This window comes from Pagrus pagrus (genome assembly GCF_965226575.1).
Source record: "Pagrus pagrus genome assembly, chromosome: 10".
Taxonomy (NCBI): Eukaryota; Metazoa; Chordata; class Actinopteri; order Spariformes; family Sparidae; genus Pagrus; species Pagrus pagrus.
Genome location: NC_140194.1, coordinates 14,135,321 through 14,163,018, shown reverse-complemented (window position 1 = coordinate 14,163,018; position 27,698 = coordinate 14,135,321). Strand labels below are relative to the sequence as shown.

General features: G+C 41.1%; 1 protein-coding gene across 2 annotated transcripts; it reads right to left on the bottom strand.

The window, feature by feature from the left end:
- Positions 1-457: 457 nt before the first annotated feature.
- LOC311264040 (zinc finger protein aebp2-like) lies at positions 458-27,698 on the bottom strand (the record flags this gene model as incomplete). Of its 2 annotated transcripts, XM_084364571.1 has the most annotated exons (10): positions 27,064-27,697; positions 25,037-25,247; positions 23,695-23,802; positions 23,223-23,409; positions 23,018-23,056; positions 21,046-21,170; positions 14,521-14,588; positions 5,091-5,204; positions 3,745-3,774; positions 458-2,316 (listed from the first exon to the last, which is right to left on the bottom strand). In XM_084364571.1, the coding sequence occupies exons 1-10, from the start codon at positions 27,603-27,605 to the stop codon at positions 2,310-2,312; spliced, it is 1,431 nt and encodes a 476-aa protein (XP_084220697.1). In that variant the 5' UTR covers positions 27,606-27,697. The 2 variants fall into 2 exon arrangements, with proteins under 2 accessions (XP_084220697.1, XP_084220698.1); XM_084364572.1 differs by lacking the exons at positions 458-2,316; positions 23,018-23,056 and having other exon boundaries at positions 3,741-3,774; positions 27,064-27,698.

Here is a 27,698-nt window from a genome sequence, read left to right as displayed (position 1 = left end):
TGAGCGGCCATAACATATATGTAAAAGACATGAAACAAAGCATGCAGAAACAACAGGCTGCCAAATAAAACCTTTCAGTACTTTCCCCTTAAAAGAGTGGAACAACACGTGAAGGCCTCATTATATCACATTCTGGTCCCAATGAATTGTGTATGTGTGAGCGTGGATTGAAGAGCAGGACAGCCATACTGTTGCGGACCTCTCCCTGAACTCGGTTTTCTCTGCAGGCATGTTCACTAACAGCTGAGGCCGGCAGGGGTTCTGCCCTGCTGGCCCAGTCATTAGCTCCTCCACAGCTTGCTCCCAAAGCTGTTCTGCTAATGGACGCCAAATAACCCCACCAATCCCTCCAACGCACACATAAGGAACTCATATTCATACCACAACACTCCTTTCTGCCATTCCAACACCTTGCATCCTCATCTGTACAAAACAACTTGGATACGTCAACCACATCTGTCGTTTCCCACATTTTATTACAAACACAGTTCCATTTCCAACAGGGACAACATACAGTAGAAAACACACCTTTTTAACAATAAAAAAAAAGTAGTTATGTAAATAATCATACCAACTATGATAAACACAGTTCATGTTACTTGGGGGGAAAAGGAGGTTAAGTTGGTGTGATTTTCACTTTTCAAGTGTATGCTGAAATGTCAGTCATTTCTATGCTGTACTGTCTACAGACTGGGTAAGATTAAGAGCTACACGGTAGTGTCATTAAAGGTGTAACATGTAAGATATGGCCACTTGTCGAAGGAAGCTCCAAAAGTATAGGGGGAAGCAAAACCACTACCTGCTCCTCACTATACTCTTTGATATAGCCATCTTTGGCTGTAGGTACGAGCTGCAGATAGCAAGTTTCTAAGTGAGCCATGCAGCTGAGTGGCTGACTGGAGTTTGAAGACAAAGGATACAGTACAGAGGTGAATTACCGTGGCAAATCTTCCCTTTGCTTGATCACGACTATGACTCTGGGCGCGAGAAGACAAGGCAGGTGGGGACAAGTGAGGCATGCAGCAGGAGAGGAGCGCAAGAGCCAGGCATCAGCACCGGGAGAAAATATATTCACATCTCACTTTGTAAATTGAGGATTTATGTCGATCAAACCAGAAGTGACTGTCGAAAGACAAACCAAGACTGTTTTTGGTGAGTTTTACTTTGTTGATGTGAAGTTTGAATGAAGTGTGTTTTATGATGAGTTAACTGAACAATTAAGCTCGTCTTAGTTTGGAGAGAAACTAGAATTCATTAGGTGTTCGATTGTGTTTTTCTGTTTAGCACGGTTAATAGATGTAAAAACATTTCCTTTTTTGACGTCTTGATTTTGAGACTTTAATTTGGTTGCTTATCGCACTAAAAGCTAAAAGCTTGCAAAAAGTAGCCAACACACTAGCCGAAACTCATACTATCGCCCTTTTGAGGTTCAATGTGGTATTACGAGACAGGACGAGCTGGGGCTAGTTAGTTAGCATGCTAATTTGAGTAAACATCTCTGCAACATAAGACATAGATGTCTTTGACATAACGTCAACAACACTGTTCTTTGCATTCTGTTGATAATATTTGTTCATTCTGGCCATATCTTACACTTTGCACATTTAACTTCTGAGTTATTGCTCCTGAAACAGTTTGCATTGCATTGAATATAAGTCTGACACGACTGGCAAAACCTCATACTTCATTGTCATACATACAGGTAAATGTACTGCATTCAGTAAGTATAAATAGGAAAATCTGTTAAGACTTCTTTTATGTACAATGTAATTACAACTCAAAAATGTCCAAATATACCTACAAGTGACAATTAACATAGGTTATCACAGTAAATACGGTTCTTTTCAAAACCTTCACAAAAACTCACATTACACCAGCATTTTCATGGTATAAAAATAAGTTAAAAATCTGCATAAATATTTTACACAAAACAGTTATAAAATATGCTGTTTTTTCTGACAAGGTTACACAAAACAGTTGTTTTTTTTGTTGTTTTGTTTTTTACACCATTGGGTATTAAGCATATTTTCAGTTTGGTGTTTGTTAAGAAAAAACATTCATTGAAGTTTTTGATGACCACAAACTTTTAAAAAAATCGTTAGTCCCATTTTACAACACACTTGGCTACAACAGTCATATCAGATATACAAAATTGAAGAGGGAAAACTGGAGAATTGCAGTAGACCCAAGTTTCACTTTTAATCGGCACTTCACTACCCCCGAGACAGATGAAGAGCTTCCCATGTCGTATAGACAAACGTCCTATGAACAAGCATTTCCCCTCAAGTATCGAGTCCACAGACGACTCCTTACAGGCTGAACACAAAGACATGAGAGAAAGAGAGAGAGACGGAGAGAATGAGTCGATCTCAGTGTGTCATGAGAGAGTGTGAGAAATAGGCTTCATCCTGGATGTACAGACACTGAGCTGACTTCATTTGCAGACACACTACACTGTGTATTTAAGAGCCTTTGCTACAATAACCTACTGAGGTCAATTAATGGAATAATGAAGAACATCCAAATATGACCTCATGTTCGAGGTACACTTGGGAATGCTAGGGTCGTGGCTCCAAGATGGCCGGTTTACCAATTAGCTGGCTTCACGGTACACAGGAACTGTGAAACTGTGGGCGGTAAGAAATCATCTACAATGATGTTTCACCACAGGAGAGTCAAGGCCACGGGTAGTACTGCATGAAGCATTACCATTCCATCAAGGCTTCAGCATCGTTTGATCTCCATTATAGCAAAAATAATATGGAAATTTTAAATGTGTGGGATGCTGCAGTATAGACTTGTCGCAGTTGAGTTAACAAGAAAGAATCAGTCGGCAGCTCTGTGTTGTCTGCAGACACAGGCCAACTGTGAACTTCAAAAGCTGTGCAGGGATGTTGATAAAAAGACACTTTTATGCATTAGCCTCTGTACATCTGTGACTACATCAGTGCTGCTACAAACTATGAAAATACTGTCCTCATTAGAAATGCATTTAACAATTTAATTCAAAAGTAAATTGTCAAGAAAAAACATTTGAAAGATAGTTCAAATACTGTAGTTTGCATTTGACTCATTCCACTCTTTTATGCTTGTAGCATGTATATGTGCTCGCAATACAGTATAGAATGACTTGCCTACACAGTACAGTATGTGAGGGTTATAAATTCTGTTGGCAAACAACAGGAATGATTAGAGATGTACCGATTGCAATTTCCTTGATTGATTCTAATTTTTTTGATTCTTAAGTCTGACCTGCCGATTCTGATTTTCTTTCTCTCGAGGAACTGTAATTAACGTCATGCAAAATTAAATTCTATGTTCACAATAAAACAGTGTCCCTGTGAATGAAAAAAAGCAGTAAAGACTCTCACAATGACTGATAATGAAACGGGTGCAAATATTTGGGTAAATAATATATTTAGTTTCTTTCTTTTAGTTCTGGCTGGCGGTCTTGTTGGGGGCAGCATGCGTGTATATGTGACCGGCACAGTCGGATATACTGTATCTGACACAGGCTGGTTGCCGGTCATGGCTGGTCATGCTAAAAACCGTCTGATCAAACGGTGCATCTCTTGTTATGACCTTATATTGATTGATCAACAAAATTCAGGTTGGTGGCAGTGAGCCACTACAGAACAGTGTTGCAGCCACACACCATGGTACAGTAAGTGTTTAGAATTGTTTTATAAATAAATCTTTAAGTGTTTATCAATATCTTTAACACAGACACACGGTTCAACTCACCTCCGCTTCAGCCGCTTCTGAGGAAGTGCTCTGAAAAGACAGAAAAAGTTTGTGAGGTCACTGTGACAGATCATCTTTGGTATAAATTGGATACAATGATGACACTATGACAAAATGAGAGAACCTCAACATGGAAACATTGTTGAAATAATATAATCCCAGACTGCCACTAGTCTCTCTCTGCCCATCCCATTCATATGTGCAGGGGTTCAAACACCCCTCTATATTTACTGCCACAGGCACCAACCACCTCATTTGTTTGGGGATTTCATGCATTAGGACAACCTTGACATAAACTGGCTGAGTGCTGACGGTTATATTCAACTATGAAACCAGAGTCCTGCAGCAGCCCCTGCAGTTACTGAGCCTTCAGTTCTAATTAAAATCAGCCAGCCTGTGTGCTGATCAGCACACTTGTGAGACACATATCTCCGGTCAGATGACCACTTTGTTATTTTAGGCGCATTGCTCCTCTTTAAAGGATGCATTTTGAGCTTTTTATTGTGTGTTTTAAAGCTAAATTTGATTTTTCTTCTCAGTGATGAGTGAAGTCTGGCAGAGCTGCACAGGATTCAAATAATATCATATGTTTAGTGGAATGTGGTGCACTTAAAGACGGAGAAAATATAGGCTGTGGAGTTACTTTTGGACAGTAGAAAGAATTTTCTTTCCTGGTTTAAAATCTTTAGCGTGATCATTTCTATTTCTAAATGAACAAAGTGAGTGTGAGTGCATCACTTTCTTTAATCTAATCGTCTGTGTTCTTATTGATAAGCTCAAGCTTGCACACATAAAATGTAGCCTGAATACTGAAGGTCCAGTTTAGTTAACATCTCTAATACACAAGTAACAGGCCTCTTCATTATCATTGTCTGTTTTCTGACAATTAAAATCATATCTCACACTGTTGATCAACAACATCCTTGAAGGAGTTGTACAGTGTAAAATGTTTGCCTCATCACACACACACACAAAAAACTAAAGTGTTTTCTCTGCACTTGTCTTTCTTTAACCTAATTGTTGAAGTCGTTGAAGGAGTTGGTGCCACCTGGTGGAGCAATGCGTTAAGGATGCTGCACACACAAGCACAGACACACACATTCATATTCACATAGACATACACACACACGTGTGTGAGGAAGAGGCAAGCGCTAGCAAACACTTTCTTGTGGCATTTAATTGCTTCACAATGAGGATTAGATAATGTTTACACATGGGCAACATGTGTTGGCTAATACAAAATAGATCTGCAGTAGATTGTGCCTTATTGTGTGTCTGTGAGTGTACAGGCAAAGAAAGGGGTGCACGGCGTGCAAGAGGCTACTGGTGTCATCCCACACACTCACCTATAGATGTTTGGGTCTAGCAGCATGGCTGTGTCCTGCGGTAACTGAGACAAGTGCACCACTTTAGTCTTCAGCTGTGATCGCTCTGTTTCGTTCACCCACACATCAGGTAGTCTGCAAGACAAAACACACACACACACACACACATGCAGAGTGAGGACATGTGGTCAGGGTTTGAGCTCTGACAGAAAGAGAGAGAGAAAAGAGAGGGGGGAGTGGGAGGAAGTTTGAATGGAGCAGGGTGAGAGAGATGGACAAAGAGCCTCTTTGAGTCCAGCACACATGTTAACACCTTCTTCTGAGCACTGAGTACATTTCCATAAGTAACATGGCCTTGACCAAAGCACTGGGATTGACACACATGCACACGGGAGGGCAGGTCAACACACACACACAGAGGACAAGGAGTTCTGTCCTCCTGTGTTATTAATTATCAAATCATTTCTACACTATTTTTTCATTACCTGTTTTTTTACACCTCAAGGGTATGGGATGGGATGTGAGGTGTGACAAGCACACACACACAAGCACACAAGCACACAATCTACTGTACTGCTCAGCTGCACCTCACTGTACCCACAGCAGTGTGACCCCCCTGTGAAAGAAGCACTGGTGTGGCAAGCCGAGGTGCAGAGGAAACAAAGAGCTTAGCGAGTCGACTGCGCCTCCCCTCCCTCCTCCAGCCGCCCCGTCTCCACCCCCAGCATTCCCCCCGTCACTATGTGCGTCATCACAGGAGCCCCCAGAGATGCAGACATACACGCACGCACGCACACACACACACACATACACACTGCAGGCGGCAGTTAGGCAAGCAGCCAGCCACCCAGCCAAATCACTCAATCACATGCCTAGTCAGCCCATTCAGTGGGATGGTGTGCAGGTAGCGCGTCGCATGCAGCACATTCAGCGCAACTGGCTGCAGGTAGAGGTGGAACAAAAGAACAAAAAAGTGATAGAAAACTGACAACAGAAGAGGAAGAGAAAAGACAGATGGAGAGGGAAAGCGGAGAGGGAGAGAAAACAAGTTAAGTGGCTCATGTTCATGTACAACAACTAGCTTGAACAGTGGTTTCAAAGCCTTTTATGGCATGTTTAAGAGCCTGGAGGGTGGGGCGAGCCACATAGGATAATTAAGTAAATACTGTAAGGTTCAAGAAATCCATAGTAATGTTCTTATAATCTTCCAATGAAAGTCCTTTGAAATTAAAGTTATCATTGTTACACAAACAATTTGCAATCACTATTTGACCTAAGCTTGCCAAGCTGTTCATCCATATCACAGATTGATATTTCTGTCTGTGCCCTTTTAATAAAAACATGCACACACAGACACAGATATGAAACTATAATGGCATTCAGTAGAGCGCATACCTCTGCCAAGGTCAAACAGTCCCCTTTTGTACATGATTCGGCAAGAGTATTAGTAATTTTTTAAATTAAGATCCATGCACTATTCTCTGAGAAATTTATAAACATGTGAAAAAAGCCCCATATTGATATGCTAAAGAAAGAGAGAGAAAGTATTCCTGAAGCTGTCCCTTTATCTGGATCTACTCTGGGCTGGGACCCATCCTCCATCCAAATTTTGTGGAAATACATTCAGTAGTTTTTGTGTAATCCTGCTGAAAAACCAACCGACAATTACACAAATGGACACACTGCAAAAAAAAGTGCCCTCAGCTCTCCATTCATGACATGAAGTAGGGTTGGGCGATGTCCGCCGAACTGGCATATGACGATGTCTACAGTGAAACGTTGTGATGGGAAGTTTCTCTCTTTTTTGACTTGGTAGCGCATGGCAAAAGTTTGACTATCCCCTTTAATGGTGGGGAGAGCAAAAAGAGGAAGTTGAGAAGAAGCAGGGACAAGACAAGAAACAGTCCCCTTCAAAGCAGCTTTAAAGTTTGGGTTAGTCTTGAGTTAGTGTCCTTGTGCAAAGCAAACCTCAAATGACAGAGGAGGACCTGCTGAGTGTTAAATATGCAGTAAACACCCATGTGTGTTTGTGTGCGTGCTCGTGTTCCACTCCAGCGTGATCGTAAACATGTCAGAGCGAGTGTGCTGTGGTACTGATGAGTGATTATTTTCTGATGGATGAGAGGGGTGCAGTGAGGGGGTCAGCATGTCACACACATGTCACGCATACACACATACACCAAAGTGTTCAAATCACTCACTCACACACTCACAAACAGATTTTCAAAGAACTCTCCACCCAAAGACTCCATTCAGTCACACCAAGCCAAATAGAGACAAATGGATTTATTTTATTTTCCAGAGGAGACTGTTATTTGGCTTGCTTCTTTATGAGCCAGAAATGTATACTGTGAGTGGGGCCTCTGTGGGGAGAGCTACTGGGGGTGCCTGCCAGAGAGAAGCCCAGGCTTCCAGGCTAGATTGATGGCTGGCTCCAGGCCTTGAAGCTCCCATTGGTGACAGGAGCAATAAGTTCATCACAAAGCAGCAAAGTGTGTATTAAATTGCTAACACATTAAGTGGCTTTATATGGAACTCCTGGACTGAATGCAGGAGGAGTTCAATATCCTTATAAACTGCATCATTCTCCAAAGAATGTGAGTGCAGGTTCATAGGGTTGGTTCAGGGACTGCAAAATAATTGCAGCATACGGAAGACTGCCAAAAGATGAATAAGTTTGGTACCCAGATGAACCTCTGTCAACTTTCCCATTAGCTCTTCAACTTGTATGTGCAAGGTTCATCTATGCTGAAAAGAAAAACATGTTTGGAAGATGGTTAAAAGACGTTGCTGGGGACCTGCACCTATACCTTGATGCCCTGACCGTGTGGTGGCCATTTTGTTTATTCCGTCCCCAACACCGTAGACAAATTTTGTTCAATGTAAAGGATACATTAGGCTATTCAGCAGACCTCACCATCAGCTGAACATCAACAGTGTCACCAAAGACACCTACGTTTGTTCAAAGGTAACATTACAATGTAAAGTTAGATTACGTAGATATTTGGATAACCTAACCTTACCTAATTAGCTAGCAAATGTATAAAGGTAAGCTAACGTTACATTGAGAGGAGCTAGCCTGATGTCAGATCACCAACGTCAGAGAGGTTTTGCTTTCTCCTTCTAACCTTAAAAAGATTTGGAAAACGACAGGTTGGTTGGTTGCTGCCATGTTTCTAAGATGACATGCATTATTGCAGGCCAGAAGAGATCAAGGCTTTTCTGGGGGGTGGATGCAGCTTATTCAAAATATTTCTTATGAGCTTAGAACAATTCATTAAGTGGATTACCTTTCAAATTACTTCATGGAGCCATAATCCTAGTAGAGCAAACTAGGCCTACTTTAAATATTTCAGGCGTACATCATTGGATTTGGAATTATCAATGGATTGAGATGCATATGCACAACTACTCAAGTAGTTGTGTGCAAGCATTGAAATTTCAACTAGGCAAAAAAAGTATCTGTAGTTACTGCTATTCAGACTTGGTGCTTTTTCCTTGCCTGATGTCCATTCTTGCCTGCAGCTCTTTAAAGTTCAGTGCCACTGTGGAACGCGTTTCTTTAAACAACAATTTTGCCTCCCAAAATTTCATGTCTGCAAGCAAGAAAACTGCAAAAACAGGTTAACAAAAAGGTGTCTGGCTTCCTTAAAAAAAAAAAAATCAATAAAAAAAAAAAATCAAAGAATCTTCAATACACAACCTAAAAACAAGACCAACACGGATCAACCTCACAGTGGCCTTCTTACAGGGTCAAGCCCTGGGTTGCGTTATGACCAAAATTGTTCTTGAGGCCTGGGGGCTGTCACAGTTGTATCGAGTAAATGAAAGGTGCCATAACCTGACATCTATGTTGAAATGACCTTCCTGTATGTGACTGTTTAATATTGAGCTTATAGGTTGAAGATCTATAACATTGTTTTATTGCTATTGAATCAAAGGAGCAGTTCCTTTATTGTTTTGTAACACACAAATAGTTTTCCTGCAGTTCTGTTTTCATTATTCTCTAATCTATAGATCTGATATGCATCCAGTTATGGGGCAGGACAAAATGACTCTCCCTACTTATGCAATATCACAGCAGGAACGCAATTAAGCTAGCACAAATTGACCTACAAATGACTAATACATACCCACTGGCTGCAAACTCAGAATGCCATTCATATACTGCTAGTCCTCCAAGATCAAAGATATGTACAAAGACTGGGAAGTATTTTCACAACTCAAATGGATGCTGCTTGCGCACCATCAATGTATTTCTGAATGCCTACTTATTGTTGCAAATTTGATGTGACCATTTCTGACAATTTGAAGTTCCCTGGATAATTTCTTTCTACCTTGGCAGGTTTTTGAGAAAGGTCACTTTTATCATTACAATTTTTATTTGATTTGAAAGCATATTCTGCTATTTTTAAAAAAAAAAAATATGTGAACAACAGCTATTCTTGACAGCCCTACTAGATTGTGTTACATCATGTGCAGTTTGGGACCTGCAAAAACACACCAAATTAGTTAACAAAGGTTTAAGATATAAACCCATTTCGTACATGATAAGCAACATGTAATTTGTCCAAATTACGTGTCAGGATGTATCCAGTGGCTCGAGGCGTTCACTGTCACTGTGTATTCTACGGTTTGTTATTCTAAAGCACTCAACAGCATTCAGGGGAATCCATTCACCCATCCATCAAAGATTAGACGGCAATTATGGTTCTCTCTGTCTCTCTCAGCCCATCCACCCCCCTCTCCCTCCTGAGTGAGCCGCTGGTGGTTCATGTTCAGAATGGCTCATGTTAATCAGTTACTCATTAATCCAAATGGAGTTAATGAGTGTCAGCCAGGACGTGAATGGTTTGCTCCAGTATTAATAAACATGACTTCCCACATTCACACGGCTAATCATTGACTCAGTGACTGAGAAACACACACATACACAAACACAGTACCGCACTTGATGTTGACCTTGATGTTGAGAGTCACGACACTCGATGGTGGTCCAAATGAACGCCAGATTGCTTGGCAGATACTAGGACGTTACACTGAGTCAAAGACTAAATATTAACTTGGCCTCACTACAAACCATCCGTGTCTCAAAAACAATTTACCGTTGACTAAATCCCTCATCCCTCCCCTCAACAGTGATTTCTGGCCTGTGATGTGCACAAGGCTGTACACTAAGAGTGATGCCTACAGCATTTGTGTGTGCATGGTGGCGTTTGTTTTCGGGCTATTCTAAAATCAAAATTACGGAAGCAAAAGTGTAAGGAAAGGATTGTCTATCTCTTCTAATGTTAGCTATAATAGCTGTCCAGTGAACTAGCTCAGGGTTTTTCGGATTTCAGACTAACATTAGCATTGCTATCGATCTCTTGAGTGAACTTGGGGTAGTCTACTGGCCAGCAACCCCACCAAAGTCCTCATCCTAAAAGCCTTTTCTCTTGTGCTAAAATAAATGAAAACACAATGTTTGAAAATATGCACACATATGCAAGATAAGTAGCCAAATAGGGTTTGTTCGGATAAATCTTACATATTTCCTTATCATGCTCATAACACTAGGGCCAACTGCTTCTACACAGCAAGTCAAGAACAACACTGTCTCTTTATTTCCATGACTTCCATGTCATGCCTGGGACATGGAGTTTTAGCCGCCAAGTGCTTACCGGGCAAGATCGATTTTACGAGATTCTTCTTTCAAACAAGTCGGATGGAAACTTTTAGACTTGAATTGCGAAACTTCTGTCTCCCCTTCCTGGCAGTGAGAGTAATTACACATTACACTGTCCATGTGCTTTAATACAACATAGGCTCCTATTAGCCGTTGCCTACTTGATCGCAACACTTGCTCCCACTGTCTGCTCTGACAAACCAATCTTTGCTGGCTGACGTAACATATTGCTACTCGCGTAATCACCGAGAGATTTATCTGGCTGTGATAGGTCTAATTAGTATTTTGTGAACTGTAACAGACATTTGTATATAAAAGTAACACACTGCAAGTTTACGCTGAGGTGCAGTTTTTTTAACCAACTCATGAAGCCTATGTGCAGCTTTATAAAGTGGCGAGCTACAGATGATGAAATCTGCCAGCTGGAGTTGTCATTTTAGCCGACAAAGTGGATGGTTGTTGGCTAAAGATGAGAAGCTTCTTTTGACTACCTCATTCTGAAATCACGAATCCATTGTTCAAAAAATGATCAAGCTTCGCAAGCGTGGCAACAGTAATTAAGGGGACGGGGCTCACCGAGCAGCCAATTCTTCACATTATAAAAAAGATACAAAATAATAAATGGACACATACTGTACATATTTAAATCTCCTGGTCAACTTTAATAACTCTGACTTTAATCTGTTGGGAGATAATACAGCCACCCTCACAGTTTAAGGTATCACTGCGTGTTTCCTTCACCCCCCTGCTATGGATTGGTTATGCATATTAATGACCGGAGCACTTTCCTGCTGCGGGGCAAATATATGACTCAGTAGCAACACTGATTTCTCCTGCATGGATGGAGCAGAAAGGCATCTCACTTTTGTTTTCTTTTTCTGTTTAATTCTCTTCCTATCATTCACTCTCTCAGGTTTCATTCTGCCGCTTCACATTTCTTTCTCCCACAACCATTTTGCTCCCACTCCCATTTCTCACTTTCCTCCATTCTCTGTCTTCTCCATTCTCTCCCACATCCATTCTGCCTCAATCTGTCTTTGAGTCTCAGTATCAATCTCCATCTATGTCTCTCTGTTTGGAATTAATCTGAGGAGTCTTTCCTGATCAACCAACTTCATCTTTCTCTCCCTCCCCCTTTACCTCATTATTTCTCTATGCACAAGATTAAACTCCCACATGCGGGGCGAGGAGGAGATAGCAGAGGTGGATCAGAGAGGGGGAAAGGAAAGAAGAGGAGGGAGGATGGGAGGATGAAGCAGCGGATGGCTGAAAGAACAAGGGTTTAGCTACAGTATGTTCATCAGAAGCTGTCAGCTGCAATCTGCTTCATGATGCATCATCCAGGTTTCTTCGTCCAGTGTCATCTTTGCTCCTCTTTTCACCAAATCTATTTTTCTCTCTTCTTTGTCTCCTTTGACTTTACACTTTTTTCCTCTTTTCCACCTCATCCTCCTCTCTTTATTCACCACTTTCTCTTTTCTGCTCACTTCTTCTCATCTCCCACCCCCTTCACACTTTCCTCCTCTCTGCTTCCTCTCTCTGCTCTCTGATTATCCTCAGCAGCCGTGAAGTCAAACCCTTTAATGGGAGTGTGGGAGTGTTGGTAGTGTGGGGGGAGCTTCCCCAGAGCAACTGCCCTGCTGAAAATCACAGCGTTCTGTGAGCTCTTTTTCTCTATGAGACGGACTCGTTTCATAAGCGGTGTGCCGGACCTGCGTGTCCTTCTGCCCAATTGCTTAAATGAGCTAGGGCTTAAGTGGTACAAAGGTTTGCCTCAAGTGGCCTGAGCCTGATGAGGCTAAGCTGGGTGGAGCAGCTCATGCCCCAAAGAGCTGAGCATGATTTTTTTAGTGCAAAGTTATTTTTCACACCAAAATACTATGATGAAATTAAACGGAAAATTGAGGAAAATTTACAGTAGAGCCAAAAAAAATCCGGCTCCAAGTAATTTTGGCTGCTAATCCACTTTTAAAAAAGGCACTTCGCTGGACCCATTCAAGGATTCTCTGAATAAGACTGAATAAGTCAAGCAGATGGTACAGAACTAGTGGGTATCATGACGCGGTTGAGGTTCCTGGCGGAAAGTCATGGCTGATGCTTTCGGCTCCCTTTGAGGAGAGCCCTTGGGCTTTGAGCAGAGGTGTCAGTGTGATATGAACTATTAGGAGACTTGAACTCCTCACACCCTCCTCAACAAAAATTGGATCAGCCAAGAGAAGGTTGAGAATATTTATAGCAGGCCCTGATGTGAAGCAGACCCACCATGTTGAGTGCAAAAGTGGATAGAAAAGAGAATCGTTAAACTATCAGAGAGAGAAACATACGTTGTTGATGTTCACTTGTACATGCGTGAATCCCTGCTGCTCAAAAAAGGTAATGTTTGTGTGACAAGCCCAGGCTTTACATGGTAAGCATGTGCAGGAGATTTGTTAATGTGATGTTGAGTTGCCTGTTTGTAGATCAGTGTCATTTTAAAGGTTATCTACAAATCTTAAAGTGTTTATATACATGCATGTGCCTGTCATGCATACAAAAACCCTTTACTTAAAAATATATACTGAACAGTATTTCATATCTATCTTAACCAGTCCCCCAACAGGAATAAAGCTACAATGAATAACTTTGGCAGGTAGTTGGGACATCTGGTAATCTGACCCAGAAGCTTCTGCTATGATGACGATATGCAGCTCACTACAGGGAGATGCATAGCAGGGACAACAACAGCTACATGGATTTCCAGTGCACAGTCTGCAGCAGTTCTCCTATTTTGTTCACTTAAAGTATTAATGATAAACTTCTTAAACAACTACAATCCAAATCCTAGATCTATCTACATGTACTACATTATGTTTGTCAAGTTAGAACATACTGCTATGTCACAATCACAGGCATTTGCCAAGATGCCAGGAGGAGAGTAGGAAGATGGACTGATGAGCGAAGCGTGCTGCCATCAGGACAAACTCTTCATTGAGACAGTGATGGACAATGGATGATAACCGTCATCCCTGGAGCATTTTGGTTTAGTTTCTGTCTGCATCTATTTATTAATCTAAATTAATTGCATCTATTGTCTAGTTCAGTCAGTGCACAATTGACAACACAAGCAGAGGAAGCCCAGCTCGGCTCCAACCTCCCATCAAGTGAGCATCGCTTTGGGGGTAACAAGTACAACAGCAGCAGAGAGCTAACTGGTCAGCATGTCTGGCTTCAGGAATGAGCTGCATCCTTTGTTGTTGTTAGCCTTTGGAGGCATTCAGCGTACTGTATTTTGTGGCCTTTAGTAGCTGTTGCAGCCTTGTGGTTATCAAATTCCCTAGACCTAAAAACAAAACATTTTATCAATACTACTACTGCTACCTGTGCCATGAAGCACTGAAACACTGCTGTACTTTTCTATGCAGTTTTATATATTTTGACATGATTTATATGTAAGTAACTGGTACCTTGCACTCAAATTCATGTGCTGCATCACTATTTGTAATTTGTACCTCTATTTGTTCTGGAAGTACATCTTTGTCTATTTTTATCCATTTTTACCGCCGACAAGTAGGTAGTCTTCACCCTTGTCCGTTTGTTGGCTTGTCAGCAGGATTACACAAAATCTACTGAACGGATTCCATGAAACCTGGATGGAGGATGTGTCTTGTCCAAGAAAAGACCCCATTAACTTTTGGTTGAGTGAATTGAAGGGGACTGTTGGGCCTTGGCGGAGGTAGGCGCTCTACTCAGTGCCATAGAAATGTATTCTACCTTTCAGAATAGTGAAGGGGAAGTTTTACTCACATATCCTCAGGTGTCCAATGTAGGAGGACCTTCACCTTGCCAGTTCCCTCTTTCCTTCTGGCTAGTACCTGCACACAGACAAGGAAGCAAAAATACATGAGACAAAAAAGGCAATAAAAAAAAAGTAGCAAAAGCCTAAGAAAATGATGACTCCTGTCTTCTTGTCAGTCAGTATTTCTTCCTGTAACCTGTAAGCAGCTTCACCAATGAAAGAGTAAACACAAAAAAATAGACAGGCAGATAATCTAACCTACATATTACGGTTAATTTAAAAATTCGATACAGTTTGTGATTTTACAAGCATCAGATTAGCATTAATGTGTCAGGTTTGGCTCCGATTGCAGCATTCTCTCTCTTCTGTTGAGAACAGGCTTCAAAGACATGCCCCCATCCTGGCCCCATCTCTGTAATGAATAATGAGGCTACATGATTCAAAAATCTCACCAAGTGATACAGTGGTTGATCATTTCACTAATAGGCAATGTGAGCACTGTTAATGATGCATGCAAGAGTTTGGTGAGACTTCTATTTTCAACTGGATCTATCCCACATTCCCCTGCAACATACTGCAACCAAGGAATTCAAAATTCAGACAAAAGTCTCTGGACTCAACAGAGAACTCCTTATCACAGCTGACAATCTTGAGAGCCACGAAGACAGACGTGGGGTACACACCGAGCAGTTATCACCATAAACATGTCCCTGCTCTTGCTGTGGATTATGTCAGCACCAGACACTTGAGGGCCTCAAGACAAGAGTGTGTCTGAGGAAGACTAACACTCACTTTCTTACGTTTGCTGAAAAACATGGCAAGGTGTGTTCATTTTATCTTTTATTATTGTGTTAGCTGGTTTAACTACTCAAGACTTAGTCTGCCCACACAACCTCAAACATCAAGGAATTTCTGCTTGTGAAAATACAGTTGAGACAATACCAGATTTCCTGAATAGTTGGTCCTTTTTATGCATAACATTTCATCTATCATGCTGTGTTGGTTTATAGTAAAACTAGTCTGGAATTCACACAAATATTGTCAGTAGGGAGAAGAAAAGCTAGAAAAATAAACCAGGAGTGTCAGAAATAGCCACAAATATAACCTCTTGCGTCAATTGGCTCGTTTTCGTTAGGAATGTCTATTTTTAGGACGGGGAGTGAGCTCACATGTGAAGAACTTCTCTTACGCACATGAATATCTGAAATTATTTTTGTGACTCCAGAGACTGGCTGCGGCATTGATGGAAACTGGTTTGAGGACAGGAGGGAGAAGCTCCACTGAGACAGGAGACATAGACAGAGACCTGAATTACTCTCCTCCTCATCTTACATCTTTTCTCGACCTCTCCCTTTTGAGGCAAAACATGTATTAATTTCTCTGTTTGTAGGAATCTTAAAGAGTTTTATTTATATATATGTATATATATATATATATATATTTATTTCTCTCACTCATCTGATATTCTTAGGCTGAGATCCATATTTTTGTCTTCTGTCTAGCGCAAAGCAAAAACTTGTACATTGTTGGCTTCCTTTCATACTTTCTCCAAGATAGCGTGTTAAAATTCCCTCCTCCCATTTTGCTGTGAATTCAGGAGGGGCGAGAGTAAGCGTACAAATCTATATTTATATTTTGATAAGCTTCCAGGTATAGAGCTGTCTGGCAGAAGTTTAGCTTCAGTTTGATTAACTTTTTGAAAGAAATATGTATGCTTGGTTAGCAGATATGAATTTTGTTGTTGCTGGCTCTGTGCCTTAATATTTGTCTGTGAGAAGCTTTACAAATAGCAGCCAAGTTGGCAAATCAACTATGTTGTTGCCTCTTGTCTGTAATACAGTGCTCAGGCTCCTTAGAGAGGAAAAAAAGAACAAGCAGGCAAAGCAAAGCAGCAGGAAGGAACAGCATGAGTGATGAAACCGAGAAAAAGAACTTGAGCATCTTACACTTCAACAGAAATACTCTTTGTGTGAAATCGAAAACCTTCCTCTGACCTACAAAAACAAATATGTGAACTACACTGTGATTTTGCAAGGAAAGCAGAGATTTTTGCATCTGTTTCCCTGTCGGTGAGTCATAGAAGGGCCGGGATAGAATGATACATGGAGCACACCATTGCAGAGGCGTCCTGCTGGGCCGGTGTTCTCTGACACAGGTGGTGGAAGGAGTATTCATCCTTTATTCAAGTCAAACTACACTAGCAGTACCATTGTGTAGAAATACTTGATTGCAAGTAAAAGTTCAAGTACAAAAATATTTGGATCATAATACACTTAAAGTACTCATACGGCAGAACAGCCCATTTCAGAATAATGTTCATTGTAATATTGGATTATATATATATATTGATCCTTACTGTGTGCATCATTTTTATATTGCAGCTGGTACAGATGCCCATTGCTTATTATTTTATGTATTAATAATCTGAACCCGAAAAGTAGCAAGTAACTTAACTGAACTCAATTAAATGTAGTGGAGTAAAGAGTAAATTGGCCTCTGAATTCTAGTGGAGGAAAAATATACAGAGGCGGAAATACTCAAACACTCAAGTAAAGTACAGTTACCTCAACATTGTACTTGCAGCTTTTGAGTAAATGTACTTAAGTTACTTTGTCATGCCCCTTTCTTGCTCCATCAGTGCGTGTACATGAAATAAACTAACCCGGTTACAGTCTGCTTTTTCGAGTAGGCCCATGTCTTATCATGTAAATTAGAAATCCGTTTTCTGGAACTGGGGTAGGGGATTAGGGCAACCTGATTTCCCCAGGTAGATTTCCCCTGCAGAACACAGATTCCTCTGCCATTTACACAGGAAACCAGGTTCCTAATCAGCTTTTTTATGAGTGTGCATGTTCATGACAAAAAGCTGCAGACAGGAAAGTAACAACTGAGCGGCTGGATGAAAGAAGACATCATTTAGTAGTCCTTGTATCTAAAATGACTATCAATCAGAAAGCAGTGTCACAGCGTCTTCTATCACTACAACAGTTCAAATCCATAAACCATAAGGGAAGAAATCTGGTTTCTGACTTGCTGCATGTATACGTGGTTGTGTAGTAACCAAGTAACTACATTTATTTCGGTCACTCAGAAAAGTTTGTTATAACGGTCTCTCTCTAATACTCTTGCAGTTAGAGACCCCTCTTTGACATTTCCAACTCAATCTGTATAAGATGTAAAAACTCCTTGCCAGAGTTTCAGAGCAACACAAATTAGCATTGCCACTGCATCTTGTTCTTGTTTATCTGCTTCTGCCTTTATCTGCTAGCTTTCCACCAGGGCTTGGCTGGCTACTGCTGCTCCACAGTAAACCCACATGTGGGAGAAGAGACAACAACAGGGTCTGGCTGCAGCATTAGATTGAATCCTGTGCAGGCTGCAGTGGGCCCTACAATAAGTGTCTCAAGCCTTGCAGCTAAGACTCTGTACAGCAGCAGCTGCTTTGCTGCCCTTTTAATTAAAAATGCATAGCTGTTAACCTGTGCCCTCAGGCTCCTCAAAGCACCAGGTTAATAATCACAAGCCCTGGTTACACCCGCAGAGGCCATGACCATGTATGTAATGGCTGAAGATGAAGAAGTAGGCTTGTGTTTAAGCAGCATGAAGTGATTTGTGAGCTGAGTGGTTTGATGATGGAAGTTGGTGCTTTAAGGGACAGATCTTAATCCTCTACAGACCCAAGAGAGGGAGGTAATAGAGAGAGGGAGGGAGGGAGGAAATAGGGAGTGAACAGTGGATATTAGTGTGGCTCCGAAACAAGGCAGTGAAAACTGCAGGACCAAAGCTGGGGGAAGGCAGGCCTGCTAAAACTGGGTGCCTGTCTAGTGTCAGGGGGTCAAGCTGTGGATGACGCAGATTGCCGTAATAACAAAAATATCCCATCATAAACATGACTGAGTTGCTCTGGCGTGTCAGCAGGCCCGCTGGCCAACCTCTACAGAACCCCCACAGCTCTGCTTCATCTCCCCAGGCCTGGGAGCGTCCGCTGGGGCCTGGGGTCTGACGCAGTGCCGTAGTCCTTCTCAACCACAATCCTCCAGGGGTTGGCCAAAGAGAGAATGTGTGCCATACTGGCCAGATCTCCTTCCGACTCCATGACCCTGACCTTCACTTAACCCCTTTCCCTGTCCTTTCTCTCCAAGTCTGTTTCTCTCCATTTGTTACTCTCCCTCCCCTGGCTGGCTCTTCCTCCTTCTCAGTCTGTGTCCAAATATGCGGTTACCTCTCTTAACCTCTTCCCAAGCTTTATCTTCACTTTTTTTCTCGAGTTTTTCTTTTAAAATTCTTGGCTGCTGGTGAGCAGTTGAGGTTTGTAGGAGCGGAGCAGAGCAGAGTTGAAAGAGACTGTGCTAACAGCAAAATAATACTGTAGTGAGGATAGCACTGATGTCAGCAGTCTAATTACACTATACGTGAACAGGAGCATTAACAGTGAGTTTGTCTGCACTCAAGACCATTTTTTTTCAGACATGTTTTAATCCATGCCAGTGGAAATTGATTTACTTGATAAAGATGTATGACATTGCTTGATAGCTATCGGTTTGCATTATAAAAATGTACATGCACGCTAGAAATCTGCAGATCTATCACACACTTGCATCATCTGTGCCCACACATACGCATTCAAAATTAAACTTCGTGATTGGAGTCTTTGATCTCTTTTGTCTGTCTGTGAGAAAAGCTGAACCCCTTGTGCTTCACACTAACCATAGTTTACTGACTTTGAGTGGAATCTTATTGTGACAAAATTATTTTCTTTTGGTACGTTTCTGTAAAAAATGAATGATTCTACAAGCATCTGTAATTAAAATATAAAAAAAAGCAAAATAAAAAGTTGATGATAACAATTGAAACAATACTGATCATGCCTTTAAACTAGATTTCTGTGTGCAGAAGAACGTAGGGTATGTATCTAAGTGGTGTAAATCACATGAGGTGTTTTCACTTTTCTCTTCTGGAGAAAATGTAGATTCTTTACCCGAGTGCGCTAATTACTTCTGCTAGGTTAGCCAGTGGTGGCATGCTACAGTAGCACAGCACATTTAATGCATAATTTATGTATATATGAGTCAACTCAGTGGGGAGGAAAAATACCAAATGGCAAATGCTGCAAATCAATAATAGAGGCCAACTTTCTGCCCTAGGGTGCCCCATTGTAAACAGATTCACTGTCACTGACTACACAGTTTGAAGTTTATGTCTGATTATAATGACAGACCATGCTTAGAAACAAGAGAGGGAGGTTGTGCGTTTTTGCAGATTTACTGTATGTGAAAGAAAGGGGAATTGGGCAGCAGATAACCTTTTTTCCAGTGTCATGTAATTTGAGGATCCTGAACAGGAGAGAGAGTGCTCCCTAGTGGCGCTGCACAAGAAAAGCATTCATTAAAAAAAAAAAAAAAGAAAATCCCATTGACATTCAAGATATCATTACAGTTAACCTCTTTTAATATAGAATTCCTTCATCCACTCTCTGAAACCTTGTCAGTGATAGACATAGAACCTTTCACTGTAAAAATATTCTTTCTTGCGAGTGCTCGTGTGCCTCAAAAGTATGGTTTCAAGGTATTTTAGAGCTCATTAATAATGTATCACGCAGTGGGCCCTGAGTGGACCACGCACTATACACACAAAAACAATCCAATTGTCTTTCCAGTGAAACCGATTCAGAGAAAAACAGTGTTAAGCCTAGGGGCGATTCACAAGGTTCACCTAAAGTGCACAGAGAAAAACTCTGCAGTGATCAGAAGCTGGTTCAAAAAGTGACACTTTCATGCCCCCTGTTGTCTAAAAAGAAAATAACAAAAAGGGTGGGTGTTAAATTAGTGTTATTTTTTCTAATTATAAATACACTACAAGAAAAAATAAGTACAAACAGTAACTTACATATTTTCAGTAGTGTTTATGGGACACATGAATACCTCTTACCATGCTACTTAATTATGTCTATAAACCATAGACCTTCAAAATAGATACAGTGAATAAAAATCAGTTTGTGAAGTAGTTTCCACACAATGATTGAAGAATCTAATTTGAGTATTTTTTCAAATGTATAACTTAATTGTTGTCTAGACTTTACTACCTTAAAACCGCCTAAAACAGCTCCAAAGTTCAAAACTAAAAATGCAGTATATCATTATAGCATATAAGATTTCTGTTCATGGGGTCTATGTAGTAACGTAATACTAAATATGAAATAAGCCCATCAGCATTCAGTTTTAAAATTGTGGTGTCTTTGTCCTCATTTTCTGTAGCGTATTTTCACCTTTTAACATGCACAGTTACATGCTAATTAAGGAGCGGTAAACTACTTGTCAACATTTTTCAGAGAGCCGACCATCTAAAAGAGGAATGCATCTTGAAATTTCTGAAAAAAAAAAAAAATACAAAAAACTGAGTGCATCCTTCCTTCAATCCTGCTCTCTGAATCCTCTCAGCAACTCATTGTGTTTGAACCATTTCAAGTGGAAACAGGTAGCCAGAGGCAAACACTACAAGATATACAACAGTGGTGGAGCAGCACACAGACTCACCGTGCTGTTAAAGACCACACTGTGGCCATTGCCCACACTTTCAATGTGGGTGGCGAGGTTGAGACAGATGGCCCTGTGGCGAATAGCATCCATGGTTTGGGCATCAAAGAAGTCGTGGGGCCTTGCTGAAGGGGGAGAAGGACAGACTCAGATGAGAGCAGAGTCAAACAAACATGACACCAGGGTTCCCACTGTGGCCCAATATATAAAAATTCCATGGCTTTCCAAGTCTTTCTGTAACTAACCAGAACTACGTCAGAAGCATCTCATAACTGAAAAATGTGATTCCTTTGTGGTTTTTTAACGTTGCTTTGCATCAACAAAAAAATCCAAATGTGGAACAAAAGTACAACTCTCTATTGAAAGCTGCAGTAATGAGATTCTTATGGTTTTGCTCCTCTGAATAACTGCCTCACTGCACATATTCAGTGGTAAGGATACTCGGACCTTGTGACATTTACAATTATAAGAAAATACATTTATTCTGGATTTTGGGCTGAGGTCCAAGCAAAGCACTTTGTAGAAAGGCTTGCAACAAATATGCAAACTTGTCACTCTTTCATTTATTCTGTCATCTATATTCATACATTTCTTATTTTCCGTTTTCTCTGTAGGGTGCAAGAAGAGTGCTTAACATAGAACGCGTCCCTGTCAAATGTCAAAGTGTCTCACCATGTTTGTAACTTACTGTGTTAGAGTTAAGTCTGTGTGTTACTGTAAGTCAACTAACTTAATTTTAGGTGTTGGTGGCTGTTTTAGTCATGTCCAGAGAGAAACTTCTGATGACAGACTTTATTCAGACGGACAAATAATATTCTAAACATCAGCCTCATCCCTGGTGACCAGTATGTTGCTCTGATGCACGCGACTCAATGGATGCACATGTGGCTTCACAAAAACAGTGCTTGCAACCGTTGCAACTTGCAACAAGGACAAAAATTAACAGGAAGTGGTTAATGAAAAAATATTGAATTCAAGACAGCCATTGGTTTAAATCCACTACACTACAGTATGAACAAACTTGCAGAGACTTGGGTATTCCTTCATTCATTTTGTAGCTTTCTGTCATAGTTTTAAGTTAAACTTTGATCTTATTCTAATGGGGTGGTACGCTAAGACCATTCTATGACCTGTTACTGCATTCAGAGGCACTTTGACATCAGAGTCATTTGACAAGCTTGTTCTTTTTTAGGCAAAATAATTTTAAAAAACGATCCTTCTCTCTACATTATATACAATTTCTTGTCATTTGTCTCATTTGTCGCGTTTCATTTTCTACCAACAAATATTTGTGAAAATAATGCACTTAGCATTCAAATATTAACTTTAAGATGTCAAGAGTGTCCTTGAATGCAACACTAAGGTGTTTTCAAAAGGTTTACCTCACATCAGTGCAAGATTTAAAACATGAGAAGAGTTTACTTAGATGGATATGTTTTTAAATGAAAAACTAATGGCTATCTAGGAGGTAATGAACCTACAAAGTTATGCTTGGGAAAACAGTTGGCATTAACCCCCATTATACACAATTTGCTGCTGATCTTCACATCTTTAAAACCACCTGCTGTAGGCTCTTAATGACCATATAAGCAGTGGGAGATAAGCATTTCACGACAACAGCAGAGAAGTGCAATATGCTGTTTGTCTTTAATGTATGTATGTATGTAATATGTGTGAAGTACACAAATTAAGTCAAATCATTTTTTTTTTTTTTTACATCAATATCCACCTACGATTATCTGTTTTCCAACACAAGATGAGGTTTACAAGTAGAAAAAAAGATCTGACACAAGCCATCTAAGAAAAAACCCCACCACGAAGGAGTGAACTCTCAGTATCAATCTGAGCAAGGACGCATTAGTTGCATGCATGCATTTCGCAATGTATGCGAGAAGACTATAAAAGATGTTTGTAAGATGTAGAACATTACCATAGGGAGAATCTGTCTGACAGCTGGCACAAATATATCTACCTGTTTGTGTGTGTGTGTGTGGTCCAGCTCTAGCTTCTCCTACAAAAAGATGTGGAAGGTTAGAAACTAAAAAAATCTGTTTCAGCACAACAAACATGACAGTAAAAATGTGCCCAGCTTGTAATCCTTACCAACAAAGCAAAGAGGAAAATCAATGAGAAACATTTTGAAATGGAGTTAGTTTGTGTGCCCGTTAGGTACGTACGTAGGGAGCACCTGCGTTTGTTCTTGAGTTTCTTCCTCTTGTTGAGGCCAGCCTTGGAGGGTGACTCCTCCTTGAGTTTGGCCTGGCTTGACATTTTGGAGGAACTCTGCTGGCTGAAGTGACTGGGGACATGACGCGCTAACCCTCCTTGGGAGGCAAAGCTGGCGTTGCAGCCACCAACAACACACTACAGCAGAGCACAAAAAACGCAGGGAATGACAATAACTTTTCTAATGAACTAATACATTCAGGGGTATTTACTGAAATATACGCATAGACTGAACAATAGACATAAGGGGGAACTGTCCTGTGCAACCAGACTTTTATATTAACGAAACAACAAAAGTGACGGCTCAGTCTAGATGTTGATACTATAAACATTATCCATATACAGAGTACTATAATATAGCAAAGTTCATTGATCAACAGAATTTGGAGAAACAGCTGCAGGTATCCAAGTAATTGTTTTTACCTTGAAGGGCTTATCTCCACTGTGTGTCAACATGTGCCTCTGGAGCCAACTTTGACTGGTGGATGGTGTGTTGTACACCTTACAGCCCTTCCATAGACAAACAAACACCTGAGGGAAAAAAAGAGCCAAACAAGAAGAGAGGAGATGGAGTTTATGTTGGCGTAGTGAACAGACAATACAAGGGGAGAAAAGGAAAAGAAGAAAAGTGGGACAATATAAAACAACAGAAAAAAGGGAGGTTGTTGCCAAGACAGCTCGGAAGAAGATTGTTAGTCAGAAAGACGCAGACAGTAAGGGCGCGATTGATCAGGCACCGATCGTTATCAGCCAATATAAGTTGTAAAAAATTTGACTGGTGGTCTCAAGAACTTGATCAGAAGAGATGATCGCTAAACACAGGAGACAGTTTCTCTATGTGCTGCTAAAATGTCACAGCCACACACACCACAGGACTCTGCTGCTCACTGGCTGCTAACAGCTAACTAACTTTCCTCCTGCCAATATCAATACAGATTTTCAGTGTCCTCTTGGTTTAACCAGCTCAACATATTAGCATGGTCCTGCCAGCAAGCCGTTTGTGACTGAGGGGATAGATGGAACGGTACCACTGAACAATTCTCGTAACGTTACGTGAGTAGCCAGTGATTATAACTAGCGCTGACACAGCGCTGTGGAGACAGATAACTACAGTAACAGCAGGAGAATTCGCACTCCGCTGGAGTCAGAAGTAGTCTGTTCAATCTATCATTTGTGATTGTCTGTTTGTGATAAGTATATTTTCTGTTGTCCTGCGTGGGACGATGAAGCAACTCTTTTTGTTTCGAAGCATGAGTGCTGACAACAACCAGAGTGAATAGCTGACTGAGCTAACAGCCAACAGCTGACTGAGCTAAAGGCTAACAGCAGAGGCACACAGCGGGAGTTTCTGGTCAACAAGTTTACACTAAATAAATGTACTGAAGTAGACTACTTTTGCTGAGTACAGTTGACTTTGAGTTTGGAGTTACAGACACCTCCCATCAGTGTACATTTTATTCATCTTCTGTCAGAGATGAATGTAACCAAGTGACACACGCCAAATTTGTTCACTGCTGTATTAAAAGGTTGGTCAAAAAAAATATTTTTATTAAATGATAAATATAAGAAGGCTTGTGTACTGTTAAGAACAACAGCATCTTAGTTAAGTGACTTCTGGAGAAAGTGAGGCTGTGTGGGCACTACAGCGGTGCATGTGTCAACTTGGTACTAGTGTGTTGATACTGTGAACAATGAGTATTGAAACTGCTATTCAGAATAAACGAGATCAACATGAAGCATATTGAAAAGTTTAAAGTCTACTGACCCCTCCTCTCTGCCCGTCCACATGAATGCCCCTGATATGCTCTGCCAGATCAGGACTGCAGTTGAAGCACTGTGGACAGAGGTCCCAGCAGCAGGGGTAGGCTACCGTCTTAGTCCCTGAGGAGCTGGCACTACTCTGACCATTCATCATAGCAGGGGTGGAGCGCCCACTGGACACTGTGCTCTCCATCTCCATCAGGGTGCTGCTGATACTGTCACAGAGAGAGGAAGGAGGGGGTTAGAAAACATGGGTGCAAAGGCCATCCAGAATATCTTCATAGCTTAGATCAGGCTTTGCACAGCAGTGAAGAACAGGTGCACACATTACTAGCTACTATGCATGAAATCCTTCAGGCTGCGACTGATTTTCCATGCATACCGCATTAATCACTCATGCCAAATCAATTACACTGCTGCATTCAGGCTTCGTAGCACTGTGTTATTAATTTTCTGTGCTGACAACATCACCTAAGGGCTCAAAGACAATAGTTCACTTATTCAACAAGCAACGCAACAGTTAGTTGTTACCTTTTTCCAGTCCAGTGTTTTAGCCCTAGTTTAATTAATGAGATCAGCATAATCAAAAGACCCATTTGTAAGAAAATTTGATTTTTAAGTTGCACTCCCAATTCGTCAAAAACTGGCACTTTGGAATGGTGGTCGGCCCGTCCTACAAACCCAAAGAGTCCGTTTTTGATGAGGTCGGGAAACCCAGAGCGTCATTATTTGACAAGTTAGGAATGGGACTTGGAAAATCAACTTTTCTTATAAATAGCACGTTTCACTTTCAATAAATAGAAATTGTTCCACCATGTTTTAAATTCCTGTTTGACATTCACGAGAAAGCTATTTTCCCATTCGTCTGCTGAAAATGGAATGTTTATCTGTGCCTACCTTAAATCTGAGTTCAAGGCATGTACATACAAGATGATTTTGTGACAGAAATGAGTGAGAGAAGCCAATCATAGTCCAATACCAAACTTACACAAGTGTGATTGTGATATCGGACACCTCTGCACACATATACTGAATATGGACCTTTCCTTAATGATATTGGAAACATCATGCATCCAGGAATGAAGCTTTTGAAATAAAAAAAAAATGCATACACATATTTTCTGGATTTTATAATAAGACAGAATTAGTGTTAGATGCAGGTTTAAAGAGGTTAGTTTGTTTTTTTTGGTGGGAAAACCTTATCAGACACAAAAAATTATCCAAGGAAAGAGTTTGTGTTGAAACATGTCTGATGTTTCATCTAACTAGCTAAAATGAAAATAAGACAAGTTAGGATGGAAAATGAACAGGGGTGCGAGTTAAATGCATTTTGGAAATGTCCCTGTTTTTGGCTGTACTTTTTACTACAATGCATGTATCTGACTGCTTTAGTTACCAGTTACTTTTCGGATTACAATTTTTCACACCCTTCCTGTCAAGGGAAAACCAGATGTGTAGATGTTGAATGTTTGTGATTAACTGAAAGATGAATTTATCCTTTGGGAGCTTCTTAAATTAAATAAACTCTTCATAAACCCTGAAAAAAAAAATGCATGGCGACAAATCTGAAAACAAATATATATAAACCTTATGTAATACTGTATGATGCTTTGCTGTAGATTAAACTGCCCAACAGTTTATAAGGTAGTTCAAATGAACTTAACTTTAAACATGTACAGGTAGTGCAGTGTTATCAGTCGGCCTGCACCACAGTTTGTTACAATAAAACAATTACTGCTGTCAAAACACATGAAAACAGAATTTCCCCCCTTTTTAAAAAATCATAGATACTACCACTGGATATTTTAATGATATACTGACCGTAAAACTGGAAATCTGGTCACCTTCATTTTGGTTAGTATGCTGATAACATAAACGGGTGCATTGTTTTGATAGCTTTATCTATTAACTACAACTACAAACAAACAGAAATAACATTTACAGCTATCCTCCACTGAGACTACTAGTGTAACCCCGTTCACACCCAACACTGCTCAACAACAACAACCTGTCATTCCCCCCCCAACCAACCTGTCCTCGGAGTCCACACGGCTCAACGGTTCACCATCCGAGGATGAGATCTCCACACTCGGCCGCCTCTTGTCGCCCAGCTCCCCGCCCCCGCCGCTGGCTTTCTCACCATCTTCACAAACTGTTTTGCTCTTTTCGCAGTCTATCCCCGAACACCGGCTGTCCTCTCCCGCTTCCTCCTTCGCTTCTTTTACAGCGTTATCTGTGGCAGGTTCGTTGTTGCCTTCCCCGGGGCTTTGCTGCGACTCTGGCTTCGGCTCCGGGTCTTCAGGAGCGGCTGTCGCCTCCTGGTTGGCCGTTCCAGCGCTGTCGTCTGTCACCGCCTCACTCGCGGCCTTGTCTGCCGCTGCAGCGGGCTTCTCTTCGCCGGCCTCCGCGTCTACCGCTTCCATTTTCGGTTCCTCGCTACTGCGAGGTTCGTCTGTTTCCGGTTCGGCGGGGCCCTTTTCTTTCTCCTCACCGTTGCCCTCGTTTGTCTCCACGGACAATGCGTCGCCATGAGCACTCAGTGCGGGTGTTTCTTCCGTCGCCGCAGCAGCCATTTCAGCGGCGTACGTACCGTGGGACACTTTCGGTATTGAAATTTAACCGTGGCACCGTCACGAGCTCCACTGCAGAAGAAGGGCGGGGTCAGA